The 17,785-nt window shown below is 46.9% G+C and overlaps 1 protein-coding gene across 1 annotated transcript in view; it reads right to left on the bottom strand.

Moving 5' to 3' along the window:
* Window positions 1-17,785, bottom strand: part of Otoa (otoancorin) — a 67,879-nt gene that overhangs the window by 26,716 nt on the left and 23,378 nt on the right. The window contains exons 11-19 of the mRNA XM_006230180.5: window positions 16,199-16,322; window positions 13,347-13,562; window positions 10,133-10,300; window positions 8,339-8,479; window positions 5,780-5,838; window positions 4,591-4,708; window positions 3,550-3,623; window positions 3,071-3,206; window positions 1,517-1,707 (exon numbers count right to left, since the gene is read on the bottom strand). Of these exons, the coding sequence (XP_006230242.1) occupies window positions 1,517-1,707; window positions 3,071-3,206; window positions 3,550-3,623; window positions 4,591-4,708; window positions 5,780-5,838; window positions 8,339-8,479; window positions 10,133-10,300; window positions 13,347-13,562; window positions 16,199-16,322 (1,227 nt within the window). The remainder of the gene's footprint in view (window positions 1-1,516; window positions 1,708-3,070; window positions 3,207-3,549; window positions 3,624-4,590; window positions 4,709-5,779; window positions 5,839-8,338; window positions 8,480-10,132; window positions 10,301-13,346; window positions 13,563-16,198; window positions 16,323-17,785) is intronic.

Below are 17,785 nucleotides of genomic sequence, written 5' to 3'. Positions count from 1 at the left end.
CATTTGAAGGGGCTGAAACTGCTCCCACTACATGACCATCAGAGAAGACAGAACTATCGGTGCTGACCAGAGACACACAGGGCAGAGGGCAGACAGAGGCCAGTAAGAGTAGAAAACATTAAATGTGCTTATCTTTATTTTATTCTTTGACATTATGGGGAGCACATGCCATGTCACACTTGTGAAGGTCACAAAACAGCTTACAGCAATCCGTTATCGCCATCCACCGTGTGGGCTCCAGAGGCTGAACTCAGGTCATCAGACTTGGCTACAAATGGCTTCCTCCACTGAGCCAACCTCAGTGTGTGTGTGTGTGTGTGTGTGTGTGTGTGTGTGTGTGTGTGTTGACTTTTCAAGACAGGATTTCTCTGTGTAACCCTGGCTGTTCTGGAGCTCACTCTGTAGACCAAGCTAGCCTCAGGCTCAGAGATCCTCCTGCCTCTGCCTCCTGAGAGCTGAGATTAGAGGCTTGATATGATACTATGAAATCCACATTAAGTATAATATTTTAATGGGGAATGTGGTATCACACATTTGTAAACTCTCATGTAAACTCTTGGGTGCTAATGTCAACAATGATGTTAATTTGATTAAAATAAACCAACAGCTCATGGATTAAAATATATACACGGTTGTGGTAGGGAATGATGTAATAGGTGAACTGTTCATGAGGAGTTGGTGGGCAGAGATACATAGGAGTCTCTACCTTCCTCACAACTTTTCTACGAACCAAAAGCTACCCTTACCAAGTATGGTGATGCATGCCTGCAATCCTGATGCCCAGGAGGTAAACACGGGAGGATCACGATTCAGGACCAGCCTGGGCTACATAACTCAGGCCAGCTGGAAAAAGCCTATCTCAAATAACAAGGGCTGGGGATGCAGCCCAGTGGTAGAGCACCTGCCTAACAAGAACAAGGCACTGGGTTCTATCCCCAGCATTCAGAAAGGAACCTCCAAAACAATGTAATGCCAATATCTTACAACTAGAGTGTCCTACCTTTGTGAGTGTGCGTGCATGTGTGCGAGTGCCTGTGCACACATGTCACGTGTGTGGAGGCCAGAGGACAACCTTGGGTGTTGGTCCTCAGGAGTTTTCCACCTCCCTCGATGGCCTGCTGCTCGGGCAGTGAGCAAGGTGAGCTGTCCAGCAAGCCCCACTTCCCCAGTGCTGGGACTATGGCATATGTCACCACACATGGCTTTTCTAGAGACTGGACTCAGGTCCCATGCTTATGCTGTCCCATGAGCCATCTCTCTGGCCCCTAAAGTGCCATCCTTTCAAAACTCTCCCCACCTCCCAAACACCAAGATGAGTTAACGACCACATGAGACTACCGCCAGCTACAACCGTTCCCACCTGGCAGGGAGTCTGAAGCCAAAAGGAGAAAGGTCAGAGTCAGTGAAAATGTCTCTCCCTAGCCTGGTGGTCTTCTTTGCATAGAAGAGAAAACAGCAGAGCCAGGCCATTCTCACTCAACCTGCCACACCCCACAGCCCAGCAGACCCCTCTTACCCCCACTGCTCCAAGAGCCTGAACCTCACTGCGGCCTTCTGCCCGGAACTGAGAGCTCTACAGCTTCTGAGACCATGCAGAGCAGTGGCCCAGGCTCTGGGTGAGATCCCTCTCTCAATGAAGGAAGCTGGCAAGTGGCACAGGAGGTTTCCCACAATGTCCACAGTGTATTCATCAGCAATGACACCATCCTGAAATCAACAAGTATGGCTGATTGGAGACCCAGCAGGGATCAAGCTCGTGGCCTGTTGAGAACCCTCCCCATTTCCAAGCCCCACAAATCTTTCTGGATCAGAATGGCCTACCTTGTTACAGACCACCAAAGATGGTACCGAGTCCAGTTCCCCCACTCAGGGAAGCAGGCCTTAGGTGCTTGGGAACCCCCAGCTTACCACATGCTTGGTACACAGTAAAATGGAGACTATTGGTATCGTTACTGTTCTGGCCATGTGGTTTGATAACCAAGAACAGGGCACAAGTTCAATGGTAGAGCACTCAGCCAGAATGCACAAGGCCATGGTCTCCATCATGAGCAACATAAATAATCATGGCATGACATACAAAACCTCGCTTGAGTTTCCAGAACTCTTTCTCGACATGCCAAGGACCTCATGCACAGTGCGACTACTGTGAGTCCGTCACTGTGCTGACTTACAGGCTTTAATCCATCCCATCATCATAGAATTGCAGATACCGGGCTGGAGAGATGGCTCAGTGGTTAAGAGCACTGACTGTTCTTCCAGGGGTCCTGAGTTCAATTCCCAGCAACCACATGGTGGCTCACAACCATCTGTAATGAGATCTGACACCCTCTTCTGGTGTGCCTGAAAGGCAGCTACAGTGTACTTACATATAATAAATAAATAAATCTTAAAAAAAAAGAATTGCAGATACCAATTATTTGTGCTTTGCAACAATAAAGAAACTTCTAGGGTCCCAGGCATTCTGTCCGGGACCCTGAAACTCATCCCTGCATTACCCACTGTGTGCCCACAAGAGCTGCAGAACAATGGCCTTCTGCATCTATCTTACACATGAGGAGACTGGAGCAGAGGGGAGGAAGGGTTTGCTAAAGCTATAGAACCAGTTGCTGGCAAGGCTCGAAAAGAGCCCAGGCCTCCAGCATTGTCTCTCTGAGATCGAAGTCTACAGAACCGATGGCCAAGGTTACTTCAAACAATAATTCCAGTGCCAGCTCTGAGACTCACAAATCAGACTTGTAACCATTACTGCAGGCTCGAGATCCCATCAAATCCCCCTCCACAGTTCCCTCACGCACACACGCACGCACACACACACACACACACACACACACACGCATACACACATACAAACACACACACCCATAGTTCATACACACACACACATCCACAGTTCATACACACACACACACATCCACAGTTCATACACACACACACACATCCACAGTTCATACACACACACACACACACACACACACACACACACACACACACACACACGGCTCCCTGAGACTATCACAAACACACAGAACAGACAGGACACTAGGGAAAGTATCTCCTAGGAAATTCTTACCAAACACTGTTGCACTTTCCTGATGACCAAACTCCTTTTGTCAGAATCTAAAACCAAGGTATCCAAGTGCCTCTTACCCAGGCTGATCAGAAAACGCACACAGCGAGAGGGGGGAACTGAAGCCAGGAATCGGGACCTACAGAGAGACCAGAGGATGGCGGGAAGCAGTATCTGCTCTGCACTGGCCTCTGAGACCAGAGGCAACGTAAGCCCCAGACACCACCACAGGGATGTCCTATAGGCATGGGTTCTCCCAGCAATGCACCTTGTGTCTGAAAGCAGGTCTCCTACTCATGTCCTAATTAAGAGTCTAAGTGGAACGCTGCCTATTCAGAGTATCCCAGATTTTCGGGTCCTGAGGTGTCTAAGGCATTCTCCACCCTGCCTCTGGTTCCTTAACCCAGGGACAAAGAGCTACAAACCCTGGAGACCCCCATCATCTGGTGGCTGAGTCAGAAGGGGACTCGATGTTCACTTACGGGAGAGTGGCCAAGAGGAATGGCGGCATGGAGGACCTTGAAACCTCCCAGTATTTCCATGCCAAGCAATTGACCTGCAAGATAAGCAGCAACCATAAAATCAAAGGGAATGCACAGACGATGCTTTGTAAGCAGCCATTTCCATAACAGACAGCCTCGTGGGGTAGGTACCACTCCTCTGAACACTGATGGCTTGGGAAACTGAGACGATAACAAGACGAACACACACATTTAGGTGTGAGCGCAATCTTATTTACGAGTGCAACAGAGTGAGATGCATCTACGCCCCTAGACTGGAAGGCAAACACCCAGCTTGTGAATAGAACAGGGTACTGTGCGACTGGTTTGATTTTTCACGATATCTATTCATTTGCGTGTGTGTGCAGGTGTGTGTGCCACGGAATGCATTTAGAGGCCAGACGACAATCTCAGAAGTCAGGTCTCTCCTTCTGCCATGCGTATCCCAGAATTTTGAACTCAGGTTTCTGGGCCTGACAGCAAGCCATCTTTCTGGCCCATGTGCAACTATTTTGATTTAATAATAAAGATTTATCTAGTAGCATGATGCCTGTGCACACAGAGAGAGGAAGCTGGTATGAGTTCATGTGCTTTTATGTTTCCTTGTATCTTAGGATACAGAGGTCTTTGTGCTCACAGATAAGAGCTAAGGGATGAGCCAGGGTGGTGGTGGTTCACATCTTTAATCCCAGCACTCAGGAAAGCAGAGGCAGGTGGATCTCTGAGTACAAAGCCAGACTGGTCTACAGAGTGAGTTCTAGGACAGCCAGGGCTACCCAGAGAAACCCTGTCTCAAAACAAACAAAACAAACAAAAACAAACAAGCAAACAAGACAGAAGTAAGGGAACCTGGAATGAGACCTTTTATCCACCCAAAAAGATGATCACCACCTCGGAGCGAATTTTCTTCTTTCTAGTCCTACCCGTTCGATATTATAGCTGTATAATTTTGTTATAAATATCTTTAGCCACCAGCCCTGGCATCAGGAGAGAGGTAGAAGCAGGGAAAATGCTCCATGGTACCTGATCTGGAGAAAGCAGGGAGAAGTTATTCTCAAAATGCTGGAAGAGGGCCAGAAAGACGTGGGCACTCATGGCATCGATGTGTGAGCACTGTACGCCCTTCACCAGCTGCCGGGAGCTGGGAAACAAAACGAGGACCGCTGAGACGGGGTAAGGAGGGGAGAAGACAGAACGAGTCAAGGAACGCGTGTTCTCCACCCATTACGAACTGAGCACTAAATAACACTAAGTCCTGATGGGATTTTGTAATGTCCCTACAGGCTCTGGATTTCCATGTTTGATCCTCAAAGTGTTATTTGGGGAGATTCTAGAAACAGCGCATAGGGGAGAGATAGAGAAAGTAGGTCACTGGGGGGGCAGGTCTTTGGAATGTGGCTACTTTTGTCTCCCTTTCTCTTTCCTGGGCCACGGTGATGTAAACTGCTGTGTTCTACTCTGCTGTGTTACACTCCGTGTAACCCTACTATGATGGACTGAGGCCTTTGAAACTGCAAGCCTAGACAAAACTGTTCCTTCTTTAAGTTGCATTTAATTTTTTTATTGAAGGGCTGGAGAGATGTCTCCGCAGTTAAGGTCACTGACCGCTCTTCCAGAGAACCCAGGTTTTATTCCCAGCATCCCCATGGTGGCTAACAACTAACCATCTATAACTCTAGTCCCAGGGGATCTGATGCCCTCTTCTGGCCTCCTTAGGTACTGCATTATGTGGTTCACAGTCTCGCAAGCTGTCAAAACGCTCGTAAACATGAAAATAAATAAATAAATGTCTATGGGGCTAGAGAGATGGCTCAGCAGTTAAGAGCACTGACCATCTATAAAGCGATCTAATGCTCTCATCAGCATGTAGGTGTACATGCAGCAGAGCACTCATAAATAAAAGTGCAAAATATATCCAGTTTTATTTGTGTATGAATGCTTGAATTTTTCATTGCATGTGTGTGTACACATGCATGTATGTATATGTATGTATATGGCAAACATGGCAGTCAAAGAGGACAACTTCTCTTCTTCCACCATGTGGTTCTGTGGTTTTGAACTCAAGTCATCAGGCTTAGCCACTGGGCCATCTCACCAGCCCACACTTGGTTTTTGGAATTTTCCCACAGCTCATCTGGTTGTGCTGAGAAATTAGGCTTTTCTGCAGAAGGCTTCAAAGATCTGTTCAGGGCAGGCTGTCAAAGCATCCTACCTCAGGAGTTCCTCGGGCCTTTCAGTGGTCTTTTCCAGAAGCTCATACAGGAACAGGGCCTGAGGAAAGAGAGATGGGCAGCAATGGTAGAGCCCAGCACACTGTGGCCCTATGGGAAAAGCACACTGGGACCTCATTGTATAGATGGGAAAACAGAGGCTGAACCCAGAATGTCACTAACCCAAGGCCCTCCAACCACCAAGTGGCTGAGCCCGAATTTGAAATCATGTCAGGAGCAATCTCAGAGCACAGCTTGCCACACTCCAGATGATTCTCCAATGCTCTGAAACAGCGCTTCTCAACCTGTGGGTCTCAAGCCCTCAGAGGTCGGATAACCCTGTCACAGGGGTCACCTAAGACCATTTGCATACCAGATACTTACATTACAATTCATAACAGTAGCAAGATTACAGTTATGAAGTGGCAATGAAATAATTTTATGATGCGGGTGGGGGTCATCACAACATGAGAAACTGTGCTAACAGATTGTATTGCATTAATGAGTATTGCCCCATTAGGAAGGTCTAGAACCACTGCTCTGAAGGCTGAGTGAGGAACAGAAGCGTAGAATGGCAGGGTTGAAGTCTTACTTCCTTAGCTTTACAAAGCTGCTAGCCTGTGAGGGCCCCTGTGTGGTCCCTCTTTGTGTGCCCACCTGCTAGTCCTGAACCCACACGCCAGCAAGGAAAACCAGCACAGCCCAGGAAATAGCATCAATAAAGGCGCTCACACCCACAGTACACACTCCCTCAAACCCTCCCAGATGAGCACTCGGAATGCTACAGTATAGGCAGGGGAGTCATTTGTTTTAAGGAATGAAATTTTACAGAATACCTGACTTGCAGAAGCGATCGAGTGCGACATTTGTCTATTTTATAGACTCTAAAACTTTGCACGTAATTCCCCAAACGGGGTAAATTATGAGGCAGTGTTAGACAGGGGCTTCTGGGATGTAACAGCTGAGGGCCTCAAAGTCTCATAAAGGCCTGGGCAAAAGGGCTGGGACAGAAGGATGTTCCCACTGCTCTGTGTGCAGCCCCTGACTTCCAGGGACAGCAGACCTGAGAAGCCACCCCCACCCCCAGGCTTCCCAATCTCAGGAAATGAAAACTCCATTGACCCAGCAGCTGGGACAAAAATACCTTAAGGTTGTCTACAGTAGGGTGAGTTTTCCAGACCAAAACAAGTATTCAAGCTGCTGGACTTGGCAGTGGTTTGTCACAGGCAACAGGGTGTTGTAACATCATCCCACCTCCTAAAGGACCCCCCACAGAGATGCCCAGTTGTTCTGTTTCTTCTGCATGTCTGGTCCTAAGTGGTGCTGGGAACACGGTATGTCTGTGCTCAGTAAACATTGCCAGAGCCTGGAGAAATAGCTCAATAGGTAAAGTGTTTTCCACACTTGGATGAGGCCCTGAATTTGTATTTCCCAAACCCATGTAAAAGCCGAGTACAGTACAGTAGTACACATAGGTAATCCTAGCTCTTCTATGGGGAGATGGAAGGCAGAGACAGGGAAACCCCTGGAAACTCCTAGGCCGGCTAGCTGAAAGTATGCCTCAGTGGGCAACAGAGACCTTGTCTCAAGCCATATGGAAGATGAGGACTGGTATTCAAGGACTGACCACCGCATACATGTGTACGCATGCACACACACACACACACACACACACACACACACACACACACACAATTCAGGAGTGATGGCTGGACTCAGTTAATAAGAACTGAAGGCCAAGCATGAGGACATGGGTTGGGTCTCCATAACCCACAAAAAGAAGCAAGGTGTGATTACTGGTGATATAAAGACAGGGAGATCCCTGGGACTCCCTGACAATCCAATCTAGTCAGCAAGATTTAGATGAGAACTGAAAGACTCTGTCTCAAAAAGCAAGGTAAAGGGTGACCAGGGAAGGCACCTGAGGTTGACTTATGTTGACCAACACACATGTACAGATATATACCATGCGCACACACACATGCATACATATAAACACACATGCATACATGAATACACACACACACACACACACATGTATAAAATTATTTCAGAAGTGTATGAAAGTGGCTGGCTCAACAGAAGGTTTCATGGGTGAAGCTCAGTCAGCAGCACCGTCCTTCCCAAACAGCCTAGATGCTGGACATACCTAACCATAAGCAGAGTGGTAGGTAACATTCCCAGCACACTGCTCTCAGGCCATTTCCTACGTCACAACTGTTGCCAGTAATCATCCTCATTTTGCTCATAAGACAGCAGAGGCCATGGAAGGAGATGTCACTTCTCCACAGCTAGTAAGTGTCAGCCAGCATTCATCCTCACGCCTTGTCTAGCTTCTTAACTACACACTACTCTATTTTCTGGGCTTGTTAACAAAGAAATAAAGTGTCTTTATCAAACGGATCCTAAACAGATAAAAATAATAATAATGAGAAGCACTTGCCCAGAGCTGATGATGTAACTCAGTGGAAACCCGCTCACCTGCCAGTGGGAGGCCTGGTTTCCGTTCTCGGCACCACAGAAGGAAACACGGGATTGATGTGTGAGCACTTCAGTCCTACCTGGCTCCTTCGAAGCTCCTTTTCCTTCAGGACTGTAGCATTGAATCCAGGTCCTTTCCATAAATCATAGAGAGACACCTCCTTAAAAAGAGCTCTCGGTACCTCCACGATGCCCGAAGCAGCATCTTCTGCTTCCATCAGCTGCCAAAATTGAGAGGAAAGATAGTATCAGTCTTATAAAGGGGATAGACACTGAGTTCTGATTGCATTTGGACACTGCTTCCTGGACCATAAAACGTATTGGATCTGCTTAGCAACCACAGCAAGCAGGGACTGTTGCTACCCCCATTTTACAGGTAATTGAACTGAGGCCTAAAAGTGGTACACTGAATGCTGATTAGTGTGACTCAAGCCTGAGTCTGTATGGTTCTAAAGCCCACTGTTAGGCTGTTAGGAATATGAATTGTCCCTCACAATGCTCCTGTTTTGAAAAATAGCTCCCCCAGATGGTAGCACTATTATAGCGAAGTTGTGGAAACATTAAGAGTAGGGCATACCTGGAAGAAGTAGGTCAGTAGGAAACAGATATTTGGAGATATACTACCCTTGCCACTTCCTGTCATGCTCTCTACTTCCTGATCAGCCACGAAGTGAACAATTCTTCTAAGCCACACTTCCACTGCCATGACGCTGTGTCCAAGCACATGGGGCCAAGCAACTATGAACTGACACCCTGAACCCATGAGCCCTGATCAACCCTGACTCCCTTAATTTGTCTATGTCAGGTATTTGGGTCAAAATGACCAAAAAAAGTGACTAATATACCTATAGTCTATTTAACAATATCCACTACTGTTCTTCACAAAGCCTTGGTGTTTTCAAACAAGCACCTTGGGTTTGGTTTCTTAGCAGATTTTGTAATTGGACATAGTAAGCCCATGGCGAGCAAAATGCCCAAAAGATCAACACAGTCCAAAGCACTCTGGGAACTTCAGGATTCAATCAAGTTCCTGAAATGTTTTAAGAGTCAACTGTGATAGCAGGTGCATGTCTGTAAGACAGAAGAATAGATAAGCCAAGGCCAGCCAGGGCTCCACAATGAGATTGTACCTTAAAAATAATAATTACATAATACCTCTCAGGCCCAGATCCAAGGCTTTGAGTCTGCCCACCCCAACATCTACCCCATCAATGAAACTGCTAGGACATGTGAAGGCTGATCCTACAGATCTAAAGCTACAGGATCTCCAAGGCACAGGGCAACAGCAGGATATCCAAGAGGAGTCCCAATGAGGTGCAGTATTGTGTAGCAGACACCAGAGGCTTCGTACCAGACACCAGGTCATTGCAGTGGATATTTGCAAGTAGTAACTGCGGACAAAAGCATACACTATGGGAGACACTGTGACACACTTTAGCTTCCACAATGAGTTTTTTTTCCTCTGCTGTGGGGGAAGAGGTTGCAAGGGTGGAGGCCAGGTATGAGGAGAGGGGGCGATGAATGGGACTGGGGTGTATGATGTGAAATTGACAGAGAACCAATAAAAAGTTCAAAAACATAAGAATAATCATCTGAAATTCAGTTAAGAAATTTGGTTTGAGAAAAGTCTTCCATATTGAACTGTCTAGGAAAGCAATGGTGTCTGAGAAAAATATAACATGGTAAAAAGGAACTATGTCTGGAAGAGAAGGTGGCATTCTTGGGGGCCACATGTTCTGGATTCCAAATACTCCACATACCAACTGCCAAGGTGACACCAGACAAAACAATTGGCCCAGGGTCACAATTTATCCACAGACTCTGAAGACCACATCCTCTGTAAGCTGCTGTGGCTAAGGACATCTACCTCTCACCTTGCTGAGGACACCTTGATGCTGGACAGGTGACAAGTCAGACATATCCTGGGAAAGAGGGCTTCTCAGCACCTGCCAGAGATCTTTGTGGTCCATGCTGTAGAAGGCTTGTGTGCCCACCCCTGCCAGCAGCACGCCCATCTGGCTGACACTGTAGAAGGACAGCACCTGGTAGAGAAACAGCCACGGGAGTGCTCTCTCAGACATTTACTAGGCCAACTTGATGCAGGTACCCAGATGAGTGACCACCAAGAGACTCAATGGGGAGCGAGGAGGATGCTGTACTCATAGACCCTTGGGGTTTGGTAGTTGACACTAGGGAAGAGACAAGCCTCTTTGTCCAGGACAGGGAGGGACTGCAACAATCTCCCTCTGCTCCCTGGAATTATTTGCATAGAAAATGTCACCATGGATGCCCAGAGCCTCAGTCAAGGTCCAGAAAATTCAAGGTCTTCAGAGCCTCAAAATGAAGTCACTATGATTCTAGAGGAAGAAAGTAAGTGCTGGCCTTGGCACAGTACAGAAGTGAGCAAACCCAAGTAGCCCATGGTTCTCTTAGTCAGGGCCACTATTGCTATGATGAAACACCATGACCTAAAAGCAAGCTAGGGAGGAAGTGGGTTATTTGGCTTAGGAAGAAGTCAGGACAGGAACTCAAACAGGGCAGGAAGCTGGAGGCAGGAGCTGATGCAGAGGCCACAGAGGGATGCTGCTTACTGGCTTGCTCCTCGTGGCTTGCTCAGCCTTCTTTCTTTTTTTTTAATTTTTTTATTAGGTATATTTCTTTACTTACATTTCAAATGTTATTCCCCTTCCCAGTTTCTTATCCATAAGCCCCCATCCTTGCCCCTCAGCCTTCTTTCTTACAGAACCCAGGACACCAGCCCAGAGGCCTCTTCCATCAATCACTAATTTTAAAAAATGCCCTACAGGCTTGCCTATAGCCATATCTTACACAGGCATTTTCTCAGTTAAGACTCCCTCCTCTCTGGTGACTATAACGTGTGTCCAGTTGACATAAAACTAGCCAGTACAACGGCCATGGTACCATGGTGGAGATGGCATTCACAAGCAGACTGCAGCAGATGCCTTGGCCTCTGCCCTCTGTCTTTCCCTTTTACAGTGATGATGACAACTGGGTCCCTTACATTCTCTGTGTCCCATTTGAATAACAGAAGTGAAGACTGTTTACACACCGTGAGCTCATTAGGTTGACCAGAAGACTGAATGATTAAACCATTTAGAACAGGTCCTAGCATACAATAATCACTTCTTAAATGCTTATGGTTCCAATCCAACTGTCATACTAAGCCAGTTGACATGCTAGGAGGTGACTAACAGTGTAAACAGAAAAAGTGGGACACCTAAGGGCTTAGGAACCAAGTATCTGGAGTCTGGAGCCTTTTTAACCAGACCCAAGATAGAAGCACCTCTCCCCACAAAAGCCATAAGAAGGTCCAGAAGTACAGCTACAGTGTGTGGACCAAGGCTCCTGCTCTCTTACAACAGGGCTTCCTCTCCACAGCCTAAAGCTGAAACTAATACCATCACCCAGCACTGCTGACACGTGTGATGGGTGATCCTGCCTGCCAACCTGTATCAAACGACACCCAAGAGATTAATAAAGCATGTTCTAGGCACACCTTTTAAAACATTTTCAGAGACCTTTTAGCTTCCTGGCCTCCTCAAGATGAACAGACTACTCTTCCACACAGTCTTTCAGCTATGATACTCTGTGTGACCTCATACTCAAAGCAACAGAGCCAGATGATCACAGAGCAAACTTTCTGACTCCACAGAACAAAGTAAACCTTTCCTCCCTATCCTGGTTCTCTTGGTCGCTGTCACAGCTGTGAAAATCCAGCTAACCTGCAGGTTAGGAGCTGTGTCGGGGAGCAGAAAGAACAAAGAAGAAAAGCCCAGGATGTGTCCAGCAAGTACGTGTGACTCAGTAGCAGGTCTCTTGAAGAGCTCACAGCTTGCCCCCTCTTCCCTGTGCTCAATCACCATCCTGTGAACTGATCAAGCAATCTGCACCAGTCCTGAGGAGAAGAACTCTTCTTAGCCATTTTACAAATGGGGGGGGGGACTGGAGCAGAGATAAATTAAGCAGTTGCCTCAAAGGCCAGTCACATCCTCAACACACCCTCTGTGTAGTGGCTTCTACTGTATGTGGACAAAGCTGAGTGTTACGGGCAGAGTGTTGGTATCCTCCCCAAAATTCATATGCTGAATCTTAACGCCGGTGCTACATAGGTTGTACTGAGGTCATGAGATATCTTGGCTACTTTTATGCCAACTTGACACAAGCTAGAGTCATCTGGCTAGATGGTGAGGCTAGAAAATGCCCCAACTGGCCTCTATTCCAGTCTATGTGGTATTTTCTTGATTGATGATGGACGTGGGAGGCCCCAAGCTACTGCCTGATTGGATGATGGTCCTGAGTTATGTAAATAAGCAGGAAGAGCAAGCTATGGGAGCAAGCCAATGAAAAGCACTCTTCAATAGATTCTACCTCAGCTCCTGTCTCCAGGTTCCTGTCCTGGCTTCCCCTAGTGTTACCCATAAACCAGATAAACCCATCCCTCCCAAGTTGTGTCTGGTGATGTGCTTTACCACTGGAATACAAACCCTGAGTCATGAGATAATTAGAGTTAGATAGGGCCCTGTACTGACAGAAGGAATGACCTTACCAGAAGAGAAACCAGAGCAGGGGACATGGCTCTCAGTGGACAGAGGGCTTTCTGCACACACATGAGGACCCTAAGTTTGGATCCTAGGCACCCACATAAAAAGAATGTGGGGTTGGAGATGGAGACAGGTGTATCCTTCAGGCTTGCTATCTGGTCAGTCTAGCTAAAATGGCAGGCTCTAAGTTCAGTGAGAGATCCTGTCTTAATAAATGCTTGGGGAAGACATCTCAACCTCCCTCTGGCCACCACATATATCTGCATAAATGAGCACACATATACACACCAAGAGACAGAGAGACAGAGACAGAGGCCACTTGCTATCATGGAGTTCCCATAAGTACATAGAAAGATGGCTGTGGTCGGCAACCAAAACAACAGGCTTCGAAATGAAGCTATGCAAAACCGTGAGGAGGAAATCTCTGTTCTTCAAACCACCAACTCCGTGTTATTTTGTTACAGCAATCCGATTAACATTACACTGGCCCTCAGGCACTCCGGGAAAGCTGAAGGTTCCAGCTGACCTTTTCCTGAGCCAAGTATTTGGCAGATAAGATGACGATCTGGCTTCTGCCCCAGCCTGTAACCTGGTTGAGGGTAGAGATGGCGCTGTGCACTGCGTCGGAGGAGAGGGATTCCAGCTGAGTGCTGGTCAGACCTACAACCGCATCTGACAGAGAGCCTAGGGTCTCGTTGAGGGTCTGGTTCTCTGTAGCAATGTCCAGGAGGTTGGCCTTGAGCTGGAAGAATAAGGAACTGGCATGAGCCTTGAAAGAAGCAAGGCAGTGGCTCCCTCCAACCACCTCCTGGGTGTAAGGACTCCATACTGCGCCCCCTAGACATTGGCCCAGGGATTGCGAAGCAAGGTACTCTTGTCATGGCCAGACAGTGACGGCCCCCTGAGAATACGTCCTCCAGGCCTGACTTTCATGTGCTGAAAATTCACTTTGGGTTTTATTTAAATATTAATGTGTTGTTAAATCAACCTTCAAGCACGGCAGGCAGAATTTTATTCCCTTGTGACTCCCCCGCATTTTGTAGCGTCTATTTTCCTGTTGTAATCGTGAACTCTATATCCATATATTTGGTTGCTTTCCTTTTGTGAACTATCCAGGGGCCTTTTCATGGTAATATATAATCTGCATAAAAAATAATTCTCAGCAGTACAAGAAAGATAAAGTGAAAATCCAAACTCATGAACATAACTGTGGAAATGATCAAATGAACACAGGGCTCAAAGAGCACTTTCCAAAGGAGGGACGGAAGGAAGGAAGGAAGGAAGGAAGGAAGGAAGGAAGGAAGGAAGGAAGGAGAGGAGGAGGAAGAAGGGAAGGAGGGAAGGAGGGAGGAAGGAAAGGAAACAGGGAGGGAGGAAAGAAGGAAGGAAGTTGGTGTATATCTTTCCAATTGGTTCTATGCCTTTAGAAATATGCAGTATAAAGTTCTTACAGATTTATAATGTGAACTACTTAATGCTCTATATTTTCACTTAAATTACATCTTGTATGTGTCTGCATGTTTCTAAAACTGTCTTAACAATTATTTTTGTTGTAATATACTTCCCTAATTACAGTCAACAATTCCCATCTGATTCTGGTAAGGAAAGTAATAAACTCACCAACTGTATCATAGCCTCTGTACAAGACATAAAAACAAAAAACTGAGAGGCCAGTGAGATGATTCAGCCGGTGGAGTTACTTGGCCACCAAGCCTCATGATCTCAGCTGGATCCTAGACCCCACAAGGCAGATAAAAACAGCTGACTCTCAAGTGTTGCTCTCTGGCCTCCATAGCATCGTGTGCACATATACACACATGTAAACATATACACACAAACAAAATAAGGAAATAAGTAAAAATAAATAATAAATAAATGTTTAAAAATGAGGATCTTGACCAGCTTTAAACATAAATTTGTATAAAATTTCAGGTATCTAACTTTCACATTTGCTATCTCGACGTTGCCACTGGGGGGCAGCAAAGCTAAGTGGAAGAAACCGTTTCCGCTCACTTCAGCGGGCTCCCTTCCCTAGTATTGTTCCTGTGCCAAGGAAGGAAGTGAGAGCTAGGGTGGTGTCGTCACAACCAGATCTGAGGGATCTTGGTAGCACAAAACCCGGTGAAGGACATTGTAAGGACTAAACCCGCAGAGCCCTCAAGTCAGAACTGCAGAGCTCTGTGTTCTTAAAGAGTCTCCCAGTACCGAAAGGTATCCCCCATGTTTTCCCGAACACAAAATTAGGCCTTGACAAATAGATGACCATGGTGGAAGACACAAAATATAACAAGGTGTCTGGAATTCTGCGTGGAAAATTGCTGTGAAATTACTGTTGGCTTTACCAAGATTTTCTTTCTCTAATACTCTAATAGTATGGTTCTAATTTTTTAATTGAGAAAATGATCTGAAACTTGAATACAAAAAAAAAAATAGAAATAAGAAGGCTAGGTACAGTAACACATGCTTGAAATCCAAGCACTCAGGTGGCTCAGGCAAGAGTATTGCAAATTGGAGGCCAGCTGGGGATGCATAACCAGACTTTATTCAAAAAACTAAAATAAGCTGAGAGAGAAAGGGATGGAGACAGCCATCTGTATTTGTAAATTTGACCAGAAACAAGTCTAGGAGCTCAGTAAATAACAGACATCCACCCAGGGCTCCTCCATCCTGCCTATGTGGGATCTGCTGAAGATTTCCGGTTTACACCCATCCAACCATTCATTCACGGAGAGCGGGGTCGCTCATGTGCACGTGAGCACAGTCAAGGGCCTATTTTCAGGAGCCAGCTCTCTCCTGCCACCATGTGGGTTCTGGGGGTCAAACTTGGGTTGTCAGTTTAGCCCCTGCCACCCTAGTGACTGTTTTGGGCCTCTCCAACTCAATTTATGAAAAAAATTCTACCATTGCGCTACATCTCGTGAGGTGCGTGCGCGTGCGCGTGCCTGTGCGTGCGTGTGTGTGTGCGTGCGTCTGCGCGTGTGTGTTGAGACAAGGCCTTATTCCGGCTGAGTCTGAATTTGTGACCCTCCTGTTTCATCAGGGTGGAGTCTGGCAGAGCCTTTACTCCTGTGGAGCCCCTTGTACTATGAGTGCATCAAGTGTCCTTCAGCCACTTGTCAGCACTGCTGGCCTCACCCCAGACCCCTGAGTGGATCTGCACTTAGGATCCACCCCCAGGCTGTGCTCGATACAGATGCTAAGGTTCTCCCACCATCCATCCCTTCTACTCATTTCAATTGTCCATGGCTGCTTTCTGCTGTCTGTAATTCCTCCCCATGCTCCTCCCCTCCCGTACTGAAGTGAGTAACGTAGTACCAAAGGCCAGGCAAACTGGTGAAACTGAGGCCGAGGATCCAGTAGCCCCCATCTCCTCTGTACCTTCTGGACGCCAGCCTGGAAGCCCCGGAGGCGGCTACACTTGAGCATCTGGTGGAGAAGGACTTGGGCTAGGGCGGCATCCAGCAGCTCCAGACCATCATAGAAACAAACCAACAGCCCCAACCTGTGTGGGAAGATGAGGGAGGCTGGTGGGGTTGCTCAGAGCCGAGAGCCTCACAACCTTTCCCTGCTATCCAAACACAAAAGCCATGTCAGCAGAGTGGCCAGCACGCACCCGCTTCATCTCGCACCACCTTCCCGGACCATCAGCTCTCAACAAACAAGATGGTTTTTATCAAGAAAACAACTAATAATATGGGTGAAACATCACCCTCAGGATCATGTGTTTGAGTACCAGATTCCACAGCTGGTGGTAACCATGGCTGCAGGAGGCAGCTCCCTAGGAGCAGACATTTGAGGGGTTATAGCTTGATCTTGCTTCTGGTCTTGTTTTTAGTTTCCTGGTCAGTCAAGATATAAGAACCTGTAGCCTAATGCCCCCACCACCGTGCTTTCCTCTGAAATCGTGAGTCACAGTAAAACTCTCCTTGAAGATGCTTCTGTCATATGTTTTATCGCAGCAACAAGAAAAATATCTAATAGACCTATTTCATAGATGGGTAAACTGAGACCCAGAGAGGTCAGAGGACTTACCCAAAAGCAAGTGATGGAGCTGGACTTAAATCTAAACCCATCCAACTAAGCCACCTCATCTCCTAGAGGGGAATGCAGGGAAAGGGGGACACCAAACTCCTCTCTCAAACTCCTCTCTCATTTCCATGTGGAAATATAGGCTCATCCACCCTGAGTGATCGCTCTATTCCCAGTACTTCTTGCCACCTACCCACCAAGATGCTCAGACTTCAGAAGAAAAAAATGGGAGAATAATGAAGGAGCAGAGGAACTCAAACTCTGTCAAGCTAAAAGCAATGTATCTAGTGGTTGAGAGCATAGACTCAGGCCAATTGGAGTTTGAAGGCTGGTTCTGTGAGAAATTTGGCCTTTGACAAATTATTCGACTCCTCTTCGAGGTAGCTGCATTCAGCAGTGCACTGCATGCTGTGGGTTACAGGACAGGATGAGCCTGTGCTGTTAGTAACTGTTAATAACTAGGTTCCCTTTATTCATCATGGTGCATCATGGGAAATCCAATGGTGAAGGAATGAGGGGGACTGAGAATAAAGTAAGGATAGGCAGATGCAGGCACGAGTCTTCCCAGGGGACACTAAGCACTCACTCACTAGTGAATGTTCTCAGGGGTCATTGACTAGACAAGCTTGGACTGCAAGCAGCCTAGTCCGATCCTCTCAGAACCAATACTGATATATTCAGACACGGACACAGGGCATCATTAAGCAATAGAAAGAGAAGGATGGGGGCTGGGGATTTAGCTCAGTGGTGGAGTCCTTACCTAGGAAGTGCAAGGCCCTGGGTTCGGTCCCCAGCTCCGAAAAAAAGAACCAAAAAAAAAAAAAAAAGAAAGAAAGAAAGAAAGAAAGAAAAGGATGGTGGTTACCAAGGACTCAGGGGAGGGGTGTCAACAGATATAAAATTTCAGTTAGGTAAGAACGGTAAGTTCTGGAGACC

This window comes from Rattus norvegicus, chromosome 1, assembly GCF_036323735.1.
Source record: "Rattus norvegicus strain BN/NHsdMcwi chromosome 1, GRCr8, whole genome shotgun sequence".
NCBI lineage: Eukaryota > Metazoa > Chordata > Mammalia > Rodentia > Muridae > Rattus > Rattus norvegicus.
Note: the sequence above shows the minus strand (reverse complement) of the source record. Positions and strands in the feature narration are given on the sequence as shown.